Source organism: Lactuca saligna, chromosome 8, assembly GCF_052625555.1.
Source record: "Lactuca saligna cultivar CGN05327 chromosome 8, ASM5262555v1, whole genome shotgun sequence".
Lineage (NCBI taxonomy): Eukaryota > Viridiplantae > Streptophyta > Magnoliopsida > Asterales > Asteraceae > Lactuca > Lactuca saligna.
Window position 1 is genome coordinate 134178754 of NC_136424.1, and position 26748 is coordinate 134205501.

Sequence of the window (26748 nt, forward strand, 5' to 3'; positions counted from 1 at the left end):
ACAAACAATGATCAACTTCGAAGCACCGCAACTTCTCTAATCTAAACCCACTCTCAAATAACTTTACATTTATACGAGGGTGACGAGAAGCCCAATACTACTAACACATACACCCGCCCGAAACCTTCTCGGATGAAACTCATTTCTCGAAAGGGACCAGAATTACCTTTCCTCTTAAATCTCAGGGACTCATAATTATACACTTAAAGAACGGGGTGTTACACATTCACTGGAGGCCAGATAGTATAGGAAGTGTTGTGATACTGCGGGATGACATGTAGCATTCACGGATTTTTTCAGATGATTAGGCCAGGGTACGCCAGTTCGCAAGATAATGGGTAGACCACAGCATGATTGGAATCAAGAAACGGTAGGTCATTGGAGATCGGGCATGATGCAAGACTATAGTTATTCTGGTAGCATTCACCTTTCGCATTGGATTTTGGTGACGACTGGCGACAGGTTATCAGACTACTAAGATTGTATGGACCAGAAGAATTGATGGAGCCATGAGTGACGATATAGATAGGGCGGTTATTGCTAGTCGAACTTGCCTTCGGAGGTCGCGTGGGGCGACTTCAAGATTTCTACTTGGCTCAGCAACCCGGTAGGAATCCAGTATTCCAGATGTGGGCAGATAAGTTGGATCTAGGGAGGCCTCAATTGCTAAGGAAAACAACTAGTAGGTGGTGTGATGTTACGAGTAGTGGTAGTGATTTGGGATCCTTATGGGAGTAGCTTATGGGCTGGGAGGTGCCAAGCCTCTTACAGCAGGATTAAATAATCTTGAAATACCTTATTTAACCCTATTGCACAGCTCTTGTCTGAGTCATAATCTTTGTAGGGATAAGTCTCCTACTCAAAAGACTATCTGAGTTTTCTATAAAGTATAAGTGTACTGCAGGGAAATTTGGTCTGTGACTCTGTTTTTCAAGTGAAAATCTCAAGTTATCAGAAGATGAGTAGCCACTTGGGAGATAAGTGAAATGAATTCGGAAATGATTCGGTATGGGCGGTCTGTCAAGGAGATAGACAATGTCGAGCCTTCAGATTTCAGATTGAGAAAATGGGATCATCTTGCAAGGAATTCATTCATCTTCCGGTTTTAGAACCCTGTGAGGGTTGGCTTAGGTTGCCTTGGAAATGATGGGGTATGCTTGTGGTTATGGCCGTGTTGCTCAAGTTATTTGGTGTGTCAGAATGGTAGGGAATGATTTTGTGTACGAAATCTAATTTAAGTGGGAGAGAGTTGTAACACCTCATTTCGAAAACAAACCCTAAAATCCGAGAATGTAATTTGAAAATTACTATATATATATATATATATATATATATATATATATATATATATATATATATAATAAAAAAGTGTTGTCGAGGTTCGTGGTCTAAAGAATAATTGAGCATGTAGTTAAAGAATAATCAATTGGGATTGTTTTGTAGTTTTTGGGCTTATATTGAAAAGATTTTGGAAGTTGGGGGTTGAATGGTAATACATGGACTTAAGTTGAAATAATTTGTAGATGAGGGGTTGTTTGGTAAATTTTGGAGTTAATTTGAAAAAGGTTTGATAGTGAGGGACTAAACTTGGAAAATTAGTAAAAATTTGAAAGAAGGCACGGGATTAAACCCGACACTCCTTCCCTCCCATATAACTAGTATAAACCCTAACCTTACCATATTTCCTCAGCCGCCATGGGTGAACCTTCCAGACACCACCACCCGACTCCCTCTTGGATTTTTGATCAGTCAAAGCTCCAAGCAACCGCCGATTCTTAGTCGATGTCCATGCCACCATTGTAAGCTGCCATTTAGCAATGTCGTTGCTCCCTTTGTCGGCGACGATGAGAACCGCCACTGGACATCCCTTCCTCTATTGTGTGTTATTGTCATTTGCGATCATCAAGGTTCTAAATGACGTGAGGCATGGCGTGGTGCCAAGGCCAAGCCTCAAGCTTAACGAGCCATGGCGAGCCACAGCGTTTTTCAAGGCGTGATGTAAGGCGGCGATTTTGTATTAATTTTAAGTTATATTACCACATAAATATAATTTATATTAAATATAACTACTTTTTAGAAGTGTTAAATCAATAACTAATAACAAAAAGTTAGCAAAACCCACAATACTTGTATCTCCGGTTTGAAAAGACATAACAAAGAGAAAAAAACTGTGTCTCAAACGAAAAAACACACGCCATAACACGCCATAACGCGCCATGGCGTGCCATATCACACCTTGCCATGCGTTACACCTAACAGCAACGTTATGAAACTTTTCGTAATGGCGAAGCCACGCCTCACGCCATGGCGCGCCTTTTAGAACACTGGCGATCATCACTTCCTTTCTCCGTTCTTCGCTCGTTGCACCCCAACCCACGATTTTGTTGCCACCGCAGTTCCGAGTGGATGCCTTCGGTACTTCGGTCGTCATTTGTCACCCGAAGTGGCTGAGTTGGGTGTGTTTTTATGTTCAGTTCGTGTTTGTGAATGTGTTTGTGTATTTTCTCGGCTGGGAATCAAAAGAACCCATCACCACCATCTTGAGGTGATGGTTGTCGCCTCCAACCACCACCTACCACGACAATGGTGGTTGTGTATGTTACATGGTGTGTGTGTGTATTCATTTCCTTTAAAATGATATTTTTATGGGTGTGTTTGGCTAGAGAAAAACCAAGGAAACCCCCACCACCACCATGAGGTGGTGGCTACCACCTTATGTCATCATTCTGCTGCCACTAGATGCCACCTTGGGTGGCAGTGTGTATTTATGTATGATTGTATGGATGTTTTGTATGTCCGAGATTGTGGTGATGAAGTTGGGTCAAAAATTATAAGCTACCACCGTTAGAAATGGTGGATGCCGTCGTCGACCAGCACCGCCCGAGGTGGCACTGGGTTGTGTCCATCCTAGTGCAACCCTAATTTGACCTAAAACTTAACCAATGGACTAATTGGCACGCAATTGGGTTGGAAACCCTAATTAGGGTTTAGAAAACCCTAATATTGGATATGTTAGTTTGGAATTGTCGGCACCCGCCTTTTGGACCATTGGATTGATGTTATGACTTATTGTAACAAGCCGAAATTTCTGTATCATTTCTTTTAACTCTTTCGTAGTACAATTCACGCAACCAATCGTCGTTTCCAAATTCGATTTCCGATCTTCCATTTAATTAATTCATTAACTTGTACATATTTAAAATGACTTAATGGGTGTCTTAATACATTTAAAAATCATTTTAACACCCAACTTTAGTGATCGGAATATTTCTAGAAATTACCGTATCGGGTTACGGTAACTCAATCGGGTACGACCAAAAGCCTCGTCTAACGCCGGTATCGGGTAGAATTCCTCCGTGTCCAAAACATAAACACTATATAAACGTGTTTAAGCCTCCATTTGAAGCCTTTGGTCAATTTCTCATTTAACTCTCACAACCTCTCTCTTCATCCCAAAATCAAGGTCCAAAACAAAGATTTAAGGCTTGAAATCAAAGAGGTAACACCCTTAACTTTTTATTCAACCTCTTTAGCCTTCAAATTAATGTTTAATTTGTGTTTTGGGACCAAGAACATGAGTTTACAGCCAAGGAACAAGCTTGGGCCGTAAACTCCTAAAGATGGGGTTTTTAAGCCCTAAAACCCCTCCTAAGCAATGTTGGACATTAGTAATGGCTTAATGACTTAATGGAAAGGACTTATAACATTTAAAACATTGATTTTGAGGGACAAAAGTGAGTTTACGGCCAAGACACATTCTTGGGCCGTAAACTCCACATAAATGGGGATTTAGAGCCTTAAAACATGTCCAAATGCCTTGAAACTCAACCACTGACCTTGTGGTAAAATCTAGATGCATCTAAAAATAGTTTAAGGATTTTAAACAAATAAAAAATGTCATTTATAGGAGTTTACAGCCTAGGAACATACCCTTGGCCGTAAACTCATAAAACTATGTTAATGATGCATCAAATACACTCAAATAGCTTGTATAAATTTCTAGAATCACATGTGATTGTTTTAAGAATCAAAAACTAACTTTTTCATGGGTTTAAGAGAGTTTACGGCCTTAGAACATACCTCTAGGCCGTAAACTCCAAAAAGTGTGCTAAATGATGTTCTAAATTCATAACAAGGCTTGGAAAATTAACTAGAATCACATGTGATTGTCCTTTGAAGCTTAAATCAATTTTCCTTGGCCATAGGTGAGTTTACGGCTGTAAAGTCTTATGGGGTGGCCGTAAACTGCCAATTAAGTGTTAAAATTTCATACAATCCATTCCAAGGCATTTTAGAAATCCATTCCAACAATCCCAATGTCCATTTAAGCCATTAAACACCCAAAATCACACCCACATGAGTTTACGGCCATAAACTCATGTATGTGTGTGTTCTATGGCTGTAAACTCTTTAAAATGTTTACTCTTGGGAAGTAAACTCAAGTCCCAAGTCCCTAGTGCCATTACACGTCTGAAGATGTCACCTGGGTCACTCCAAACGCTCGTTTTGAGGTGTTTAACCTCGTTGGAGTGTAATGTTCCATATGATTAGTGAATGTATCCCTAATTGTATATATATGGACATTATTTCATGTTACATAGGGACATCGCAAGTAATCAAACCCCGAACCAACGTTTAGTATCCAAAACCAACGCATTTCCGAGTCCGGTGAGTTCATACCCCTACCCTTTTTCACTGTTTTCAGGGGGGAACACAAGCAAAGTACAAGAGAATTCTTGTACTCAAAACATGTTTTCAAATGTGTGTTTCATATTTCATATGCTTTTATTACTGATTATCACAACTGATAACCACTTGAACATGCAGATCACGTAACATATATTTGTGAAATAGGTCTTTAAACTGTTATGTTTCACATATATTTCACAGATGGTTTTCCACATTTTAAATCAGTTAAAAGCATGACATTAAACATTTGAACATAATACCTGTACACTGTTTTGTCCTCGGTAACACTCCACACACATACGCGAGTGGAGGACTATCATGTTATTACTAGTAAATTTGTTAATCCTATATGATTAGAGACACGTCCTCAGAGAACACTCCACCGAGATACGCGAGTGGAGGACTACACCCATAACCAGAATCTATGGTATTTAGAGAGCGTGACTTAAGTGTATAGATCTATACGGGGCTGACTACCCCACACCTGGCTGCTAGCTACAGCCGAACCGAAATGGTTCAAGGGTGACGAAAGTCATAAGTATGTGGACAACTTATTGCCACATGTTGACTACTTATTGCCACAGGTTTTAGTCTATTGTATGGTTATGGAACTCACAATTAGGATAACAGAGATTTACTTATAGTAATAATGAACCACTTTTTACATCTTTTACATCTTTCACATACTGTAACTAACATTCAGGAAAGTACGGGACTTTTCTGGGGAAAACATGGGACCTAATCACGATTACATTCTTTACATCTTTAACATCGTTTACATTAGAAACCAACGTGCAGGAAAGCATGGGGCTTTTCTGGGTAACACTTACATAATTAGAAAGAGTAACAAACTGGATAACATTACATCTTTTACAAATGGGTAACATATAATAAGGAAAGTATGGGACTTTCCTGGTAACTCATGATAAGTAAACATAACATTTTAACAAGTCAAATAACCAACTATACATTTTCACATGAGTAGACATGTTTTTCAGTGTACAAACTTACTATACTTCACATTTGTGAAACAATAACCAACTTTTAAGAAAATACGGGATTTTCTTGGTGTATATAACATTTCAGAAACAGAAAGGAAACTCGAAACATTTTCACAAACAAAACCGCTTATGAACTCACCAGCTTTATGCTGATTTTCAAACCGCTTGTGTTCTCAGGTCAGCGTTAGAACAGGTACCCGAAGATTCCTTTTTGATCAGAAGACGGAGTACACGAAGATCCGTTTCATTTTGTTTATATATACTATGTATCACAACTGTACAAACTTTACTTTTGAACAACTGTAAAACTTTCTTATGTAATGTAATGGTTGTTTTACTTTACTTACTATGTGCATTGGATTTGATACTCAACGTGGAGTCAACCCCGGAAATGTTTCCGCCTTCAGTTTTCGGGGTGTGACACTTATGCCCGATTGCATTGTATGTTTGGCCTAGTGGTGTGATGGACTTAATGGATTTTGTCCTTAATGAGTTAAGTAAGAACACTTTACCCTAATCGTCATTTTATATGAAAAACCCTAATTAGGTTTGGGTTTTTTCTGGCTATTTCTTGGACTAAGTTGTTGTGGGCCTTCGTGGGCCAATTAGGAACAGGTTTTTAGACTAAGGAAATTATATGGCTTTAGGATAAGGTGTATTGGAAAGGCTTTAGCCCAATTTGGAAAATTAGGTCATAGGTGGGCTATAATTGGGCTTTGATGATTATGAGATATTAGACCATCGAAATGCCAAGTGTTTGGACTAGAATAAATATTCGGGCCTTAAGGTAAGACCATGTAGAGATTTGGGTAAGACCATGTAGACGTTTGGGCCTAATTTAGAAAATTGGGCCATATGTTGGGCCTTGGTTGATTATTTGGCTTTTGGGCCTTTGGAGTGTGAGTTTGGGCCTTGGTTTTGGACCAAGCTAAGTTACGGGTAAAATGGTCCTTCTATCCCCAAGTGTGGATTTATGGTTATGCATTGAAACCGAAATGGTTAATTGGGGTTTTTTTCATGTTGACAGTTCAGGAATCTTTCATCTAGCAGCTAGAGTTTTATCCGCAGGTTTTCAGCATTGTGAGGTGATTCTCCTCACCATACCAATAGGTCGAAGGCACCAAGGTCGGCCCATTCAGTTAGCTGTGATGATTATTGGGAATCATTATTGATATGCCTAGTATGTATGTGATATATGGTATGCTAGTTTTTTATGGGATATGTGATATGCTAGTTGTCTTTGTGATACTTGCATGAAAGACCCCGAAGGGAGCCTGTGGCACTTGGATATCAGCCAATGTGGGGGAGCCCATGGCATTCCAAGTAAAGACCATAGGGGAGCCCATGGTACTTGGATATTAGACCATGTGGGGGAGCCCATGGCATTCCAAGTAAGATGATAGGGGAGCCCATGGCACATAAGTATAAGACCTTGGGGGAACCCATGACATCCTGGAGTAAGACCCTAGAGGGAGTCCACAACATTTGTATATGTTTGTATGCATGGCTTTTATGGTTGATATGGTTTATGTGATTATATGGATTATGTTGGGTATGTTAAGGGGAACTCACTAACCTTTGTGCTTACAGTTTTTTTATGGTTTCAAGCATCATTGGTTTGGAAAGGAAGGGCTCGGCTTGATCACAACGCACACACCCATATTTTTCGCATTATATGTTATTGGGGTGTAACTCTAATAAATGTTTTAATTAAGCAATGTTTTTGAATGGTTGGATTAAGTAACATCTATTTTTGACTATAATGATAAATAAAATTTTACCCTGGATTTTTGGGTCGTTACAGATCATGTGGGCTATTTGAATGCCTAGTGTCATCTGCTTGCTGCTAGGCCCGTACAGGCACCAACCCCGACTACTTTGAGGATTATGAATGGACGATAGGGAAGAGTTGAGGACTCGAAGGCCATTGGTCGTGCTTTCTAGCTGACAACATAGGAGGCCAGGGCGGTGCCTGACGTCGTTACTAGTATGCTCTCATATATTATCATGTCAAGTTATTTTATTATATGCTTATTATTGTATTTCTACTAGGTACCTTCTTAGTGAATTCCTTGCCTGCTCTTGTGCTTTTTGACTCGAATGCAAGTCGCTCATTTGTGTCTCAGCCCTTCAGTAGGAGTTTCAATATGACTCTTAGAGACTTAGATTCTCCGTTGCGAGTCTCCATCACCAACAAGCATGAATTTCTGCATTAAGCGTTTTTAAGGATTATACCTCCGAAATATTCAGGTGTATTACCCGATCGATTTGATTCCCATCCTTAAGGTGGATGTGATCGTGATAGTAGGGATGGACTGGTTGAGTAGATTTGGTGTCATGATTGATTAAGAGGGATAATGGGTGGTAGTTCTAACCCCAAGTATGGGACAAATAATTATTTATGGCGATGGTTCTAGCGTTGGTTCGGTTTTTTGTTCAGCTGTCAGGGCTCGACGATACCTTCAGCATGAATGTTTAGGTTATCTCGCCTACATGATTGACACTCGGATTAAAGGAGAGTTTCAGTTTCAGATGTGCTTATATTCATAGAGTTTCCAAATGTATTCCCAGAGGATTTACTCAGTGTGACTCGTAAGAGACAGGTTGAGTTCAGGATTGATTTGGTTCTCGGCGTTGCCCCGATTGTTAACGGGTCATACCGTTTAGCACTTCCTTAGATGCAAGAGTTGTCATCTCAGCTCCAAGAGTGTTGGGCAAGCAGTTTATTCAGCCAAGCAGTTCGCAATATGGACCACCGATTTTGTTCGTGAAGAAGAAGGATGGTTCACATTGGATATATACTGATTACCCGTAGTTAAACAAGTTGGCAGTAAAGAAACGCTACCCACTGCCACTGATTGATGATATCTTCAATTAGATGCAAGGTGCATCTTGGTTCTCCAAGATTGATCTGAGGTCAGGATATCATCAGATGAGATTCAGAGAGGAAGATGTGGGGAAGACAGTGTTTCGAACTTGTTATGGTCATTACGAGTTCATGGTGATGTTGTTGGGGCTCACCAACACATTAGCAGCCTTAATGAATTTGATAAATCGGGTATGCACGCCGATGCTCGATCGTTCAATCATTGTTTGTATTGATGATATCCTGGTATATTCCAAGACCAAGGAGTAGTATGAGGCACACCTTAGAGAATTGATAGGAGTTCTGAGGAGGGAGAGGCTTTATGCTAAGTTCTCAAAGTGTGAGTTTTGGTTATGGGAGGTCCAATTCTTAGGACACTCGTTAACCAGGACGGGATTTTGGTTGACCCGGCTAAGATAGAGGTAGTTATGCAATGGGAGGTCCTAAAGTCTCCCTCGGAGATCAGGAGTTTTCTGGGTTTGACAAGTTATTATTGGAGGTTTATTCAGGATTTTTCCAAGGTTGTTGTACATCTCACTCATTTGACAATAAAGAGCATAGATTTTCATTTGGGGACTTAAGCAGCAGGCTGCGTTCGAGGCCCTAAGATGGAAATTATGTGAGGCTCGGGTATTAACCCTTTCGGAGGGTGTGGGGGATTTTGCTATATATTATGATGCTTCTATCATCGGTTTGGGGGTAGTACTCATGCAGCAAGGGAGGGTTATTGTGTATGCTTCTGGACAGCTGAAACCACATGGGTTCGGTACCTGAAGCATGATATGGAGCTGGAGAGGTAGTGTTTACCCTCAAGATTTGACAACATTATCTATATGGGATTCGATGTACCATTTACATAAATCATAAGAGTCTAAGATACCTTATGGATCAGTTGAATATGAACATGCGACAACATAAATGGCTTGATGTGGTCAATGATTATGATTGTGGGATTCTTTATTACTCAGGAAATGCCAATGTGATCTTCGATGTTTTGAGCCACAAGACGGTTAGTACTCGTGCTCAAGGATACTGTTTAAGGATGATCATTAACTCCCTATTCTGGATTTGATCGGGGAGGCTTAGGCCTCATTGAATATTATGATAATATGATGTTAATTTGTATGACTTTGTTTAATATCATAATGATATTATTTTATATTCTTATATGAAGTTTGAAAAGCAAAAAACGGATTACAGGATTTGTCTTTTTTTCTCTTTAAATGCTCGCGGAGAGGGGTCTAAGGAGGGGAACTAAAACTGAACATAACATCATTTGATTTCATTTATTTTGTATCATTTGAATATCTCATAAACTATTATCATGGATTTATATTAAATAATTTGACTATGTCAAGTTTTGAATAAGATATGTTGGATAATGTTGATCTTGAGTTGATAATATTATAAGTAATTTGCATCTAGAAAAACACATACCAATATTTTTTTAAGAAAACCTTAGCAGTCGGAGAGGTTGGATTACTTTTGGACATGCTTCATTGCTTTGCTCTTCTTCTTCGGACACATTTGGCATGGTGCCCAAACCTTGTTTAGAGATGTTTTTGCTGGTGTTGACCCAGATTTGGATGCTCAAGTAGAATTTAAAGATGTCTTTAATATCTTTCAAATCTATTTTACTTTTTTTACATAGGGTACCAATCTCGATTTGCATCTTCATTGTTTTTGTTACACATACCAATATTTTTTTAAGAAAACCTTGTGCAATTTCATCTTTAAACAAACACTGGTTGAGTTATTAAATAAAAATACTAAAGTTGGAACAAGTATCATCTTTCAAAACTTAAAGAAGAATTGTAAATTTATCATCTCTCTTATCTTGTATATAAATTTTGGTAATTTGACTTTAATTTATTGTAATTTGAAGGGTCATTTTTCTCTTTTTCCCCGGACCTCTTATCGGCTTGGACCACCTTGAAGGTCTCATAAGGTGAAGGTCTTTGATGTTCTTTTATGTAAGGGTGTTGATCGGGTAAAAATTTTGGGTTTCGTGTAGAACAGGTCAGGTAGTTCGAATATTTCTTTAAAATAATAATACTCGATACCCAACCTATATTGTAATTCTTGTTCTCGAGTTTCGGGTATTTGAATTTTAGATTGGCTAGGGTATTTTCAGGTATACCCGAAAATTACTTAAGTGTCACTTATTGATTTTTTTTTAATTCTTTTTTGCATTTCGGTTGCTTTAATAAAAAAAATGGATAATAAGATATTTCATACAATTAACAACTACATATACGATAACAACACAAGTCATTATAACATGTTATTTCATTTTTGCATTCCATTTCAAATTTTGATAAAAAAAACATATTATGGAGTACATGATCAATGTTTGATCAAATTTGGATTAACCAAACATGTTACATGATTTAATGCAAAAGATGAGTACATAAAAGTTATAAATAAAAAAATTTAGCATTTTATCTAAATTGCATGACCAATTATATAGTTATATTTCAATTCACAAAGAAGAAATAACAAAAAAGAAACATGTACACAGTCGGAAAAAAAAAAAAAAAAAAAGAAAACAGATCCGTAGTACACAAACAAAATGAAAAGGAATCTAACATCTCATTTATTTTCATTATATTTGTTGTAACATTCTGTTCAAAACTTTATTTCATTTTCAACAATTTCTTTTATATTTACCATATACCGTTCAAATAATGAAACCATATAACATTTGGTTTAAAATATAAGGAACAATAATTATATAAAATAATGATACAACTTTAATAGTTATTATAACTAATATATTAATTAGTTTTTTTTTTTTTTAAATCGGGTATTCAGGTATACCCGAATTTTTTTAAACCTACCCAATACCCGACCTATTTAAATATTGGGTTACCCGATTACCCGAATTTTCAAACCCGAAACCTGATTTACCCGCCCCATCTACCCGAATACAAAACGAATCAGGTTAGACAATCGAGTATTGGGTATTTTCAACATACCTACTTTTATGCACCAAATAAACCATCTAAACGATACTAAACGACAATTTTACCCTTCCTTTGCAAAAAAATTCAAAATATACACCAATTTTAACATGAAAGAAGTTGGTTTTAGGAAAAAAAAAAAAAAAAAAAAAAAAAAAAAAAAAAAAAAAAAGACAAATCGGTGAATGGCTAATGTCTTAATACATGAAGCCAAGTTTTTTTGGTCTAACCAATAAGTCCTTTATCTCCAAATTAAGTCAAAAAGAAACAACCATACATAGCTATCAAGTTCAATTTTCTTAACCCATTAACTTCATCAAGTCAAAATAATACACTCCCTCAATCCGATTTTAAAGTAGCATACATACAACAAGATTAAGCAAACTCCACAGGCAAAGACTCCCAATCCAAACTCGGCTTCCACTCAGCTTCCATAATAACTTTCAAAATCTCTTTTGCCACAATCTTACTACCAATCGGTGTTAAATGTATCCCATCTCTGTTTTCATAATACCAACACATTTAAAATTAATCAACCATCAAACATTTCTTTTTATCAAATAGCAGTACACCATAACGCATGATGTACTACTGTGTTTGGCATGCATTAGATTGAGACTGAGACTCAGTCTGACGTCAATAGTACATCATGATCGAGTGTGTGCAAGTCCATGGAAGGATACTTACGTAAAGCAAGTTGTCATCCAATCATCTCGCTGCTTAAGTGTGGTACAAAGATTAATACACTTTATATTCATCTCTTTGCATAATTTTACACAAGCATCTGCGTACTTTTTGCATAGTTCATTTTTGCGACCCTTAGTACTGATTCCATTAAAAAAAAAAGTTGTAAATGTAAATGAGGATTAACAATTAAAATTATATGAAAAAAGAAAAAGAAAAAGAAAAAACTTCAGTTAGTTATAATCACCCGAAAAATTGTAGAATTTGAGACTCATTCACAGGAGGAGCAGTGAGAAAAATTATGCGTGTCTTCTCTGAAAGGCTCTGGTAAAAACGGGTGGGTTTTATTACAAATTTAAAATCACATTTCCATATAAACAATTTTAACTAAAAAGTAAAAACCAATAAAATTTACCTTGAGATGAATAGCAATCTTTCTCATGTTTTCAACATATTCATCAAGTGGTACATGATAACTTAGGCCATCTGGAGTAGGAAGAACTGAATCATTGCCTCCAAAATAAACTATCACTAAAGATGGTTGTATTGCTTCATCCTAACAATAGGCAAATAGTAAACAGATTGAATTGGGGAATTACATGAATTTGGTTAACTGAAGAAATTACCTTTGGAAAAACTTGATCAAGAACTTCAACAGCTTGTCTGGAGTTCCAACCAGCATATCCTCGCAAAACTATGTCTGCCTATACATGATACAAAATCAATGACCAATTACATCGAATGCCTGATGAAAAATTAATTTAGGAACTAGTATTGAAGAAATCAAGCAAATACACTAGTATTCTAAAGTTCCCTAAACCCTATAGAGCAACGTGTTAATTGTTCTACATTGATACAGTAGTGTGAAATTGCAATCCCTTTTCCCACCTACCAACGATTAAGCGATACCTCGTCAAAATTAACTTCTGGATAAATGATTTGATTGAGAAATTTACAAGTGTACTGATACTTATCGCGATCAAATCAATTGCATTCAGTATCATACGAAGAGTTGAAATCAGAATCGAATGAAGCGAAACAAGAACGTAAATTAGATGGAAAATCCGACCTTTCGAGCGTAAATGTCTGCAAGAATCGCACCCCAACCTTCCTCGCCGAAGCTAAATTGAACGATTGAGGAGCCGAACAACACGAACTGTGGCCTTCTTGGCCCGACCATTGTTACGAGCTCTACTAACCCCAGATCATTCCGCAAAGTAAACAAATGTGATGAGGGTATTTTTAATAAAACTTTGCAACTTTTACAATTTTACGTTTTTACCACCGAATTTTCTTTTAACCTTTTAGGTTAATCTTTCTTTTATTTATTTTCAACACTCTTCACGTTTTTTAAGTGAAACTTGCAACAAAACTTTTAAGTTTGTACTTGTTTTTTTTAGGTTTCACCGTAATAATGTTTTCTTTCTAATTTTTACATAATGTAACTTATTAATTTCACCTTTTTTTTTTCTCGTTGTTGGACAATTTTTGATGACATGACATATCATGTGAGCTTCTATATATAAATAAATAAATAAAACTGTAATTAGTGTTGCTTTAATAACAAAAATAATATAATTAATGTTACATCAGTTATATTTTTTTTAAATTACTGCAATGTATATAAATAACGTAAAGTATAAATGTCAACATAAAAATATAGCTTTAACAGTTTTCTAGGTTAATATCTTTTTTATGGTTTCTTTTTGAGATTTTTATAATGGAAATTAAAAGGATTAAGAATCAATTAAACATGTTTTGTAGTTGCTTATGTCATTAGGCAACCCCACTTTTAGATTCAAATCCAAAAATCATTCAGGAATTCTCAGTCAACGAATAGTTAATGGTTCTCATTTGTCATAAATTGTCTTTTTTTAATGAAATATACATTTGATTTTTCAATAGAAACAAGGGGAGAAGTTTTTCAACATTTTATGTTTTGAGATATTATACAATCAATCGAATGGGTGGTCATGAAGTCATACCAATGAACAAAACAAGATAACCCAACAACAATATACAAACCCTTTTTCTCATCAACCTCAAACTTCATCAAACATATTGTCTGTCGGTCCTGATGACAGATTATCTGAATCTGTCATCAGGACCGATAGGATTAAGCAAATTCCACAGGCAAAGACTCCCAATCCAAACTCGGTTTCCAATCAGCTTCCATAATAACTTTCAAAATCTCTTTTGCCACAATCTTGCTCCCATCCGGAGATAAATGTATCCCATCTCTGTAATTTATCAACACAATCAAATCCACCATCAACCGTACATATATAATATACGCTGAAACATAAAACATGTTGTACTGTGTTTGCCTTGCATTGGACTCAGACTAGACTCAGACACAGTGACCGAGACTCATGTTACTTGGACAAATTTTTCAAAAGGTTTGTGTGGGCAATCTTTTTATCGCTATAAAAGGGCAAATTACATGTCGTATTTAACTTTTTTACCCATATAGATTTTATTTTTTTTACTTAATAAGAAATTAAAGCAGACTTACGTAAAGCAAGTTGTCAACCAATCATCTTGTTGCTTAAATGCAGTACAAAGATCAATAGCTTTAATCTTCATCTCTTGGCTTAATTTTACACAAGCATCTGCGTATTTTTTGCACTGTTCATTTTTTCGATCCTCAACACTGGTTTAAAAAAAAAAAACGTTGCAAATGTCAATGAGAATTAACAATTACAAGGAATATTCATATTACATGGGAAAAAAAATTAGGTTAGTAATAATCACCCCAAAACTTGTAGAATTTGAGCCTCATTCACAGGAGGAGCAGTAAGAAATATTATGCGTGTCTTCTCTGAAAGGCTCTGGTAAAATGTAACATAACATAACATTTTTACACAAGAGGTCTGTAAATGAAAAGTGGTGAAAGTATCACATAAAATATTATCTATGGTAAAAATTTACCTTGAGATGAATACCAATATTTCTCATGTTTTCAACATATTCATGAAGTGGTATATGAGAACTTAAGCCATTTGGATGAGGAAGGACTGAATCATTACCTCCAAAATAAACTATCACCAAAGATGGTTGGATTGCTTCATCCTATATACAAGAAATAGCAACATACTTTCAGGTATTTGTTTATTAGACCTAATAAGAATTGAAATTAGAATGCTATAATTGGGTAGATTTTTCAAAGTAAAGTGTCTTAATAAGAAAAAAGAAAGTGTAAATACAATGCTGTAATTAAGAAAATAGAAAAAGCCGGATGCTAAAATAAGGAAATGAATGAAAGTGCATTGTTATTTCTTCCATTTAAGCCAGAACTAAGAGAGGACACTCAAACAAATTGGGAAACTTTATGAATTTGGTTTTCAAAGTGGAAATTAAACTAACAAAATTACCTTTGGAAAAATTTGATCCAAAACTTCTAGAGCTTTCCTGGAGTTCCAACCAGCATATCCTCGCAAAAATATGTCTGCCTTTACCATTTGCAAAGTGAAAAGATATTTATTTACAGAAATTAACAAATACATGATACATATAGAATAATCGAAGACATTATATTTCTCATAAAGAGTCTGCAATTGAGATTTGAGATTCATAGAAAATTTGTAGTTTGCTTTTAATAATGACTATAACAAACCCTTAAAGAGCAACTTGTTCGTAGTTATAAATTGATACAGAAGTGTGCGATTGCAATCCTTTATTCAACCTACCAACCATTAATCGATTCCTCGTGATATTTAACTTCTGGATAAGTGATTTATCGTTATTTGAGAAATCTACAAGTGTAGTGATACTTATCGATTTATCAATGATCAAAACGATGCGTTCAGTAGCATACTGAAACTCGAACTCACTAACGAATGGATCCAAATAAGAACATAAATCAAAGGGGAAATCCAACCTTTCGAGCGTAAATGTCTGCGAGAATCGCTCCCCAACCTTGCTTACCAAAGCTACCTTGAACGATTGACGAACCAAATAACACGAACCGTGGCCTTCTTGGTCCCACCATTGTTTCGCGCTCTACCAACCCGAGATCATTTCCGCAGGTAACAAGTGGTGTGGGTTATAGTCCAATTTTGTATTTCTTAATTTTAATAATTGTCATTTTCAATTAATGATTTATGTTTTTAATTTGTTATCATTAATTATTAATTATTTCATGTCATAAATACTAATATTATGTCATTTGCAACCAACAATTTTTATTTTCATTAAATAATTATTAGTTTAAGAAACCAAATAACAATCTTGATTAATTTGATTATCACTGTCATTGCAAATTCATGATTGACTGATTTAGTTGATTATGCATATAAATTCATTTTGCTTAATGAATGCCACTAGATCATGTAATTGAAATTTATATGGATGTTAAAAGAGACTTAAACTATGATCTAATATTTTGCATAAAAGAGTTTCTTCACAAACAAATCAAGTAGTGTGGTCAAGAGGGCGCGTCCCCATCTAGCACCACAAATCCTAAATGGTTATATTGTTGTGTAATATCTAATTTGATGTAATTCTTTTTACCTTGCATTAAGGTTGGTCGGAATGGGCTGACAACACACCACGGTAGTAAGGTGTCACCACGGTAGTCTGATGAACATCACACTGGTGTGTGTTAGTGCAATGATCAGTGTTGTGTGATAAATATACACCGCATGCTACTCTCTTTTTATCAAACAACTATATTATGAACATTTTTCATTTTTTTTAACTAACAATTAATATCATACAACTAAGAGACAAAATTATGAAGAAAAAAATCAAGTAGCTTTAGGATCAAGCACACAACAAAAATAAATTGTAAAGATCTTTTGAGTTAAAAAAAAAAAAAAAAAAAAGTTAGATACCAAACATATAAATTATCCTAAATCATAAGGACCATTCGTGTAATTTACTTTTTAATTTAATTGTCATTTTTAAGTGCTTTTACTATTATAAATATTTATATAATCATTAAATTACGTTTTATATAACTAATTTAAAAACCATAAAAAATGAGATGTAGTGAGGAGTGAGAGAAAAATAGGTTTGGTAAAAAAATGTGGGGAAGTGAGTGATATACCTACAACCCTAATTAAGGTAATATAGGTTTGTTGAAACGCAAAAACAACTAAAAATTTATAGCAGAAACCAAAATTTTAAGGTTTTGCTTTTTGTTTGAAGAACAAAAATGATAATTCAACTATGTTATAACCAAAATTTTAAGGTTTTGCTTTTTGTTTGAAGAACAAAAATGATAATTAAACTATGTTATAATCCGTGTATTATATGGGACAGCTAAAAACAATCTTGAAAATTAGTAAACCTTAAAAATAATATTGCACTATATCTTATTACAATTTTTTTTGAACCGACATTACAATATTTTTATATCGTATAAGTTCTTTTGAGTAATTATATAAGGTCCTAGTTTTCATTATATTCCATTTAGTTGTAATGTTAGTTATACATATTTAAAAACTTTAGTAAAACACAAAGTGTCAGGCCTAATGACAATGATAGTTATCTCTTCGGGATCGACATAATATTAGTCAAACTCAAAAGGCAAAGACTCCCAATACAAACTCAGTTTCCAAACAACTTCCATAATAACTTTTAGGATGTTTTTTTGCCTAAATCTTGCTCGCAAGTGGAGATAAATGCATACCATCTCTGTAATTATCAACACAATTTACAACATTGTCCGTATTTGTATTTAATAAAGGGTACGATAAGTTGTACTGTATTTGAATTGCATTTGTATTGGAAATCTGATCGATGTTAGTCGATGTTGCTATAAAAGGACATATAGGAGGGACTAGCAAAATACATTTCTCACCTTTATTTAATTTTTTACCCGTAATAGCGAGTAGCAATACAACTATAAACTGTTATTAATAATAACAACGTGCTTACATTTTTATCGATAAGAGCAACATGCTTAAACTTCGCTACACATACAGCTGACCAAGATATTTCTTTTTTACTTAATTGGAACATGGCTTTGTGCAGGAAACTAAATATGGATGTTTCTTTTTGACTTACCGTATAAATAATGACTTAATACTGAAAGTCAATGAAACGAGGTTTTCCATTTAACTCCTAACTTTTCACAAAGTTTCCTTTATTTATTTTTCCTTTCCATTTTCCCGAACGCGATGTCATTTTCTCAAATATTTTTAAACATTATTTATATGGACAACACTTTATATCAAATTAAAACTTACTTACGTAAAGCAGATTGTCAGCTAATCATCTCGTTGTTGAATGGTGATAAAAATATCAATAACTGTAATATTCATTTCTTGACATTATTCTACACAAGCATCAACGTATATTTTGCATAGTTCATTTTTTAGATCATCGGTTCTGGTTTTATAAAAAGAAAAGTTGTAAGATCAAATGCAAATTGATAACTTGAATAAATATTATATGAAAAAAAAAATTAAGTTAGTAATAATCACCTTGATTTTTCAAACATTTGAGCCTCGTCATGGGAGGAATAGTAAGAATTATTATACATGTCATCCTTGAAAGGATCTGATAACATAACAAGTTATACTGTCTTTAGTGTGTATTAGACTAATACAAATATTAATGGGACAAAAATCCAATTTTTTGTCCCACCAAAAACGGTGGAATAAATTAGGACAAGGAGTCTCTCTCGATCTCTCGTTTGTGAAAAGGACATAAATGCCCTTGTAGAAAGCATATAGTACTTTCCACCATTTTAATTACCAATATAGTTACTGAACTATTAGTTTTTATGATTGTTTTGATAATAGTTCAATAAAAACAATAGTTTAATGACTAAAATATTATATGGTAAAAGTTTACCTTGAGATGATCTTTTTCAAGTTTTCAACATATTCATCAAGTGGTACATGAGAACCTAAGCCATCTGGATGAGGAAAGACTGAATCATTACCTCCAAAATAATAAATATAGTTGTGTTGCTTCATCCTAAAAGTGGGAACATAAAGGAAATGAAAAAGATTATCTAGAATATAGTTTGGGTCTGTCCAACTGTGGTTTAAGCATTAGGGTTTGCTTATATATTATGCATGCATGTATAGCTTTAAGGTTAACGTTCTCATTAATAGCTTTTGCATTGTAACCCTAAGCACACCTCTACAGTCGAAGTTCTTCATCGAGCTCTTCTGAGGTGTGAGATATTAATCATTCGACATCTTTTGATCCATTCTTGTGTTCTTTGATTGCTTTCTTCTTGTTTATCTGTTTAGAATCTATCGATCTAATAGCGTAATAATCTCATCAATCGGTATCAAAGCAGGAGACTGTGTAATTAATACGTATCTCTTATGTTTGAAGAATCTTTTAGGGTTTCCACTTTTATCTAATATATAGAAGCCGTCATCTTCTGATCGACGATGTCTCTTGTATTTTGATAAAACCCTAAGTTCATCTTTACAAGTCTGATTCTAGTAGAGATTAGAAGAAGCTCATCATGTCTCACGATGACTCTTAATCCAATCCCATCAACATCTCCAATAGGATTGGATCCACTACCAGGATTCTCATTCTCTATACTCAATATTATGAAGTGTGGATGCACCACTTCGAAGACTACATCGTTGGATTTGAAGATAATGGCTATCTTATCTGGGAGGCGATAACATTGGGTCCGTTTGTTCACTCTGGAATGAATAGAACTGTCAAGACTTAAAAGGAGTACAATCAACTCTTGATAGACGTAGAGAAGATCCCTCAAGATGAAAAAGATAATGTGTTATGCAACGTTAAAGCCATGAGAATGATCAGATTTGCTTTGCAAGCCAATACTTTCCATTTAGTAAGCTCAAGCACTACATCAAAAAAAATATGGGATAGGTTGAAAGAATTATATTCAACTGATGAGGATCTAGAGCACTCAATCCAAACCCTATTGCTCTCTAAGTTCAGTGCTTTCGAACAAAAACCTGAAGAGAAACTCATTCAGACATTCGATCGTTTCAACCATCTGCTTAGCAAGATGATGAAGCATGGTATTGAAAGGAAGGTGATTGAACAAAAGGTCACTTTCATGAATGGCTTAAGACCCAAATGGATGGCAGTGGTATCAAATGTGAAGGCACATGAGCAATTTAGGTCTTACTCGCTGGTGAAACTAATGGGTATACTCAAATCTCATGAAAGCGTAGTGACTAAGGAAGCGAAGGTAGTTTCGGGTGTGGGTTCTCTGGCCCATGTTTCTAAGAGCAAGAGTGTGGCAGACGAAGAGGGAGAATTTGATATGTCAGAGTGCGATCTGAATAATGAAGAATATGCAATGATGGTTACAAACCCGAAGAAGTTTGCTCGTAAGAAGTTCCTTATCAACAAGAACTAAAACTAGTAGGGAAGCTATACCTCTGAAAAAAGACGAAATAGGAGAGCAAGAACACTACTCATAAGGACGATGAGAAGAAAGAGAGCAAGCTTGTAGGAGATTCAGGATATGACTGCAACTACTGTCACGGCAAGAACCACTTTGCTAAGGATTGCATGCTGAGATAGATGTCTGAGAAAAAGGATGACGAAGATGTCGAAGCATACCACATGCAAAATTTAGAGGAGATAAAGAAGAAGAAAGCAACTAACGTTTCTATGAATGCTTTAATTATGCAGGACATGTTATTGATGATGAGTTTGGTGGTGTAGAAGTCTGGTCTACAGACTTTGAAGATGAAGAGGTACGCAGACCCTCACATGGAAGAGCTTATGTGGCGAGAGAAGGAGTTACTGAGTCATCTGGGAGATGCTTAATGGTGACAGCTGGAGTGTCACAAACAAGAGGATATACAACCGAAGGTAAGCATGAGGAAGCGAAGCTTAACGAAGACAAATTTTGCACTGCGAAGCTTGTGAGTGAAAAGATCAACGATTGCGATCAGTTGATCAAGAAGGTACAATCTATCCTAGAATCACTTAAAATACCTGTAACAAACTACAAAAAAGAATTAAATGAATTAAAATTCAATTTTTCTAACTTAAGTGGAAATCTTATGCAAACTCGCTTAGCAAATTCTAACCTAATTGACCAACTCAGCATGGAGTCTTCCAAGAGTGAGGAGAGAAGGATGTGAATACAGTAGAAGGAGTCGGAGTTAGTTAGGTCTAGGGATGAACTTATTTATGTGCAACGAGATAATTTAAAGTTTTTAAAACAAAGAAATGTTTTCTTTTTGATTGCTAAACGCTTATATACTAATATCACCCAGTTGCATCTAGATTGTGAGATAGGTAAAAAGATTCATAAACTGATTTTGCCTTTCCTTGAATTTAAGGAAGATGAAGTCATTGCTGAATGTGAATCTATAATGTCCTCAGATGAGATTTCAGTGACCTACAAATATGGCCTGGAAAAAATTGAGGCTTTTATTGAGTCCAAAGAACATAAATGTATGTTAAAGAATTTGCTGGACGAAAATGATAAATTAAAAATCAAAACCGAGACCATACAAAAGTTTGACTCATCCAATGCCAAATTAAGTTCAGAAAATAAAATGAATTTAGAAACCACTTATGAATTTGATGAGGAAAGTGAAATGAGCGAAATTTTAGTAGAGGAGAAGCTTAACTGTTCAGAATTTCTCAAGAGCGAATCTGAAACAGCAAAATCGCTTGTATCTAAAAATTCCGTTGAGTTCGCTCACATTCCAAGGATAAGTCCAAGGTCCTCAAAGAAAAGGCGGTAGTTTATCAAAAGGTGCATACAGTGTCGAACCAAGTATACGTTGTTGAAGGAATAACTAAGAAACAAACGGCATAATTAACCTCCTTGGTTGATAAAGATAACGCTGAAGGTTGTGATAACTACTTCTGGTTTGCACCCATAGACAATGCAGATGAAATGGTTGGCATGTCGGAGCGAACCTCATGGAGAATCAAAGGTAGATATGTGGCTGAACCCATCAACAAACCTTCAAGTTTTGATAAGCCAAGTTCAAGCGACACGAAAGAGATACCAAACGAACCAATGAAAGCATCCATCATATCTTCAACAACAAGCGAAGAACATGAGGAGAAACCATAACCAAGATAGAATATTCATAAATCTTAAGAGCAACTTGTTGAACAGAAACGCCAAATGAACAAAAATTACATGAAGAACCTCAATGAGAGAAAACAGTTTGGGCAGTCCCAAAACCCTAATTATGTTCACTCTAAAAAGGCGTCCAATCCCAAATCAAATGTCAAATCAAGGGACAAATGTCCTTCATGCAAGCATTGCCACACATGTAGTCAGACAAACCGAAAAGGAAGCTTCGGTCCCAACTCTTACTACGCTAAGAACCGGAAGTCAAGTTTCGGTCCTAAATCCCATTCTCCTCACTCGCAACCAAAACCAAACCCGATGAAGGATATCAAAGGAAAGGGAAAGCTCGTCTCTAACAATGAAGCTCAAGTTAAGAAAAAGTCAGCTAACCTTAGGGATCCAAAGAAAACTCAACTGGAAAACCAACTAATTATAACACACCCCAATTGAAGCAAGATAAAAAAATAAAATCAAATTTTACACCATAAAACGAAAAGATGAAACCACATTAATAAAAAGAACATATTTGGTTGATCTTTGTAACGCCCGTAGATCCGGGCTAGTCAATTTAGAGACGTTAAGCGTTAAAAATAACTTTTTGATAGAAGATTATTTAGAATGAATAATCTTAACTAAGTTGTATTATATGTTACAAGGATTCCGTACATATAAAGAACGTTGAAATCCGAGTTATAACGAAGAAGTTATGACATGTCAAAGTTTCGCGACAGAACCGACACGACACAACGCGACGTAAATAATGAATTTACGATAAACTGATTTTTAGCCTTAGTGATCTAAACGAAAGTTGTAGATTTCATTAAACCGAGAGCGTTCATAAAAAGAACGCCCAAATCTGACTTCGTTTGAGGAAGTTATGATTTTTCTATGTTTCAGCTTAGCAGCATGCAGCCCGACCCCGAATTTGAGATAGAGTGATTTTTTGTCGAAAAAATCTAAATGAGAATTGAAGATCTCATTATTAGTAGTGCCATGGTGAAAAGACAGACGAAAACGGACGTCGGATGAAAAGGTTATGAATTTATAACGGAGTTTTCTTGTCCCGGCCTACTAAAAATAATAAAATAAAAATAAAGTCAAAATCAGCCAACAAAGTCTAAACAAAAGTTGTAGATCTTAGTCTTACCTACGTGTGGATATAAAGAACGTCAAAAACGGAGTTCGTATGAGGAAGATATGAATTTATGAAGTTTTTAAGTAATTAAAATATATTTATTTAATTATAAAAACGGATAATACCAAACTCGTGACTCATCCGACCCTATCCACCCGGTACGCCCAACATACCTAGATGTACGCCCAACGTACATGTCGACAAGCATTACGACCAGCGTAATTTTGAGTTACGCCCAACATAAATCGGGGTTTCAGCCTCTATAAATAGAAGTCGATGGCAGCCAAGTTTCTTTGCTTATTTCTTCATTTCTCTCTCATTTTTGCATCGTTTTGCGTGCAAGAAATATCCCGAAGCCCCGATATTATCCCTGAGACCCGAAGTAAGTCCCGAAGCCCCGAAGATCCCGAGAAGAAAGATTCCCGAGCCGAAGCTCTGCCCGCGTGAAGCCCGGTTTTGGAGGAAAACATCCCGGTTTCGTCGCAAAAGATTATTTTAAGAGATGAGGCGCTGTCTGATCATCGTCTTTTCAAGTGAGTGTGTAGTCACTTTCTTCTAACACATAAATATTAAGTATTTGTTATGAAATACGTGTTATATGTGTATATATTGTTGTTTATTTGAGATGATTGTGGAATGGGTGAACTATATAGGTTTTAATGAGTTAAACTGTATATGTATTCTATATCTACAAATATGTTGGGTAGAACATGGGTAGATAAGATTGTTGGTATGTGATAAAAGATGAGTGTGATCATGAGATAAAAGGGTAAGGAGATAAACTTGTTATAGATCCGGGAGTATGGGTCAGATCAAGAGTCTAGTTTTAGATACGAGATTATGGATTAGGTAATGAGGCAAATTTAAGATCCAGGAGTACGGATTTTGTATTTTTAAACTATGTGTTCATTCGATAAGGTATCATGTGTATAGTACCTTTTAGGAACGTGATTTTAAAACGAGTATTGATTAAAGTATGATATATATATATATATATATATATATATATATATATATATATGTGTGTGTGTGTGTGTGTGTGCATGATTATTTGCTATTGCTCAAAACATATGTTATATATATAATTGATGGTATACAACGTACGAACCAGTTATGGTCCAATATGTGTTAAGATGTGTATATATGATATTATTAGTTAAAAACTTTGTGTTAAATAAACTCATAGTTAGCGTTTCCAAAACAGAGATAGTATCGAAAATTGATTATAGGCATTGTAGGCTTGCCTAGTGATGGGTTAAGACTTAAATAGGGATGTTTAGTTCCATTAAGAATGGACATTGAGTAGCCTCTTATTAAGAGTATGTGTGTTTTGGGATCAATGAATGGTGGAGTACGTCCTACGTACAGAAGTACATTTTATACCTCATGATAGTCAGACCACTGCTAGGCAAAGTTCGATGCTGGATAGGGAGAGTCCGGGGGTAAAATACCTCACGATAGTCGGACCACGCCTAGGCATTGTTATCGAGATAACTACCCATGACTTAATTATCTTGTGGATCTTTCTTTTACGAATGAAGGTTCGTGGTGAAACTTATTCCATTCCCTTCATTTGATGTCTTTATTGATCCTCGTTTGCTGCCAGGGAATTTCCGAAGCAGCTTCGTCGGTTTGTGGTTCATATCGATTCGTTAGGCTAGATCTCGTAAGATCATTGTATAGGGTCAGAATGTAGGGAACAACGGGATGGGGTATATTGTTTTAGAAATATGATTTATATGTGTTTATAATATTAGTGGTTTTGCAGGATCGAGATATACTTTATTATCACATTGTTTGAACTAAGAGCTTTCGTACTCTGTGTTCCTTAGGTGATTGGGTTCACCAGGGATGTTCAAACTAAGTGTTCATTAAATATTTAAACTTAGTGTTCATCAGGGATATTTGAACTAAGTGTTCATTAAGTGTTTATGAACTAGGTGTTCATTGGGTAATATTGGAACTAAGTGTTCATTAGGTGTTCTTGAACTAGGTGTTCATTAATTATTGTGAACTACGTGGTCACCAGAGGTAATCTAACAACCTTGGCAGCACTAGACTTTGTGCCAATTCCTTAGATCAATCCTTAGGAATGAATGGATGAAGGATAGTTGATTCTTAGGGTAAATCTTTAAGTGATAAACGAAGCTAATGGGGGTGGGTAATTGGGTTGATTGTTTGATAATTGAATATAATAACTATATTATTGTGGGTTGAAAACCCAAGCCTGACCCACTCAGTTTTCTTTGTATTACAGGTTATAGCACGAGAGCATAAGTTGGTTGACATGACGAGAGATAATGGATTATAGGCTAGTAGTTATAAATAACTGTTGTAAGGTCGAATCTGTTCTGTTTATGCTTTTAGTCTGTATCGGAACATGACATCCCGAGATTTTGTTTTATAATGAAAATACATTTGTTTAGGAAATGCTTTGATAAATTCTTATCATATTTTGTGTAACGCCCGCAAATCCGGGCTAGTCAAATTAGAGACAATAGGAGTCGAAAACGACTTTTCGACAAAAGATTATTTAGAATAAATAATCTTAACCAAGTTTTAGTATATGTCACGAGGTTTCCGTGCATATAAAGAACACCGAAATCCGAGTTATAACGAAGAAGTTATGACCCGTTGAAGTTTCGCAACGGAACCGGTACGATACCGGAAAGCGTAAATAATGAATTTACGATAGAGCGAGATTTAGCCTTAGCAATCTAAACGAAAGTCGTAGAATATGTTAGAATAAGAACATCGATAAAAAGAACGCCCAAATCTGACTTCGTATGAAGAAGTTATGATTTTTCGAGGTTTCGGACTAGCAGAATACAACCCGAAATTCGAATATTAGATCGAGCGGGTTTTAGCCGACACGGCCTGAACGAGAATCGAAGATCTTGTTGAGAGTAGCGTAACAAGAAAAAGATGGGCAAAAACGGATGTCTGATGAGGAAGTTATGAGGATTTAACAGATCAATCGTGTCCCGGCCCGTTAATAATATAAAATTTAAAATCGAGCCAAAATTAGCCGACGAAGTCTAAACGAAAGTTGTAGAGTACGTTCCCACCTTCGCGTGGATATAAAGAACGTCGAAAACGGAGCTCGTATGCGAAAGTTACGAATTTTTAAAGTTGAAGCATGAAAATGCGAAATCTGTGCGAGGTCATGACGTGGCCCGATCAGGGCCGTAGCTTGCTGGTCACGGTCTGGTCTTCGGATTCGGACACCTGGCCACGTTACGCCTCACGTACGAAGGGAACGCCCCGCGTCCGAGTACGCCCCGCGTCGGAAGGAGGCTACGCCCAGCGGACTTCGGATGAAGAACGCGTCGCTTCGCCCTACGCCCCGCGTCCGAAGTCTCTACGCCCCGCGCCTTATCCGTTCGGTGACTGCGAGACAGCTG

At 35.9% G+C, this 26748-nt stretch overlaps 2 protein-coding genes across 2 annotated transcripts; both read right to left on the minus strand.

Moving 5' to 3' along the window:
* Positions 1-11797: 11797 nt before the first annotated feature.
* On the minus strand, positions 11798-13433 carry LOC145008130 (GDSL esterase/lipase CPRD49-like). The gene is made up of 6 exons (XM_078966747.1): positions 13273-13433; positions 12830-12907; positions 12619-12759; positions 12451-12527; positions 12207-12344; positions 11798-12018 (listed from the first exon to the last, which is right to left on the minus strand). Exons 1-6 carry the CDS (start codon positions 13381-13383, stop codon positions 11895-11897), a joined length of 669 nt encoding a protein of 222 aa, XP_078822873.1. The 5' UTR covers positions 13384-13433; the 3' UTR covers positions 11798-11894.
* Positions 13434-14113: 680 nt separating this feature from the next.
* On the minus strand, positions 14114-16253 carry LOC145011265 (GDSL esterase/lipase CPRD49-like). The gene is made up of 6 exons (XM_078969951.1): positions 16084-16253; positions 15578-15655; positions 15135-15275; positions 14958-15034; positions 14719-14856; positions 14114-14443 (listed from the first exon to the last, which is right to left on the minus strand). The coding sequence occupies exons 1-6, from the start codon at positions 16192-16194 to the stop codon at positions 14320-14322; spliced, it is 669 nt and encodes a 222-aa protein (XP_078826077.1). The 5' UTR covers positions 16195-16253; the 3' UTR covers positions 14114-14319.
* Positions 16254-26748: the final 10495 nt, after the last annotated feature.

Excerpts from the sequence above, each read along its gene's own strand:
- LOC145008130 (XM_078966747.1), bottom strand. The coding sequence starts at position 13,383 with ATGGTCGGGCCAAGAAGGCCACAGTTCGTGTTGTTCGGCTCCTCAATC. Across the intron at positions 12,908-13,272 it reads CAGACATTTACGCTCGAAAG|GCAGACATAGTTTTGCGAGG; the intron begins GTCGGATTTTCC and ends TATCATGTATAG. Across the intron at positions 12,760-12,829 it reads TTGATCAAGTTTTTCCAAAG|GATGAAGCAATACAACCATC; the intron begins GTAATTTCTTCA and ends GCCTATTGTTAG.
- LOC145011265 (XM_078969951.1), bottom strand. The coding sequence starts at position 16,194 with ATGGTGGGACCAAGAAGGCCACGGTTCGTGTTATTTGGTTCGTCAATC. Across the intron at positions 15,276-15,577 it reads TGGATCAAATTTTTCCAAAG|GATGAAGCAATCCAACCATC; the intron begins GTAATTTTGTTA and ends TCTTGTATATAG. Across the intron at positions 14,444-14,718 it reads TGGTTGACAACTTGCTTTAC|AGATGGGATACATTTATCTC; the intron begins GTAAGTCTGCTT and ends GATAAATTACAG.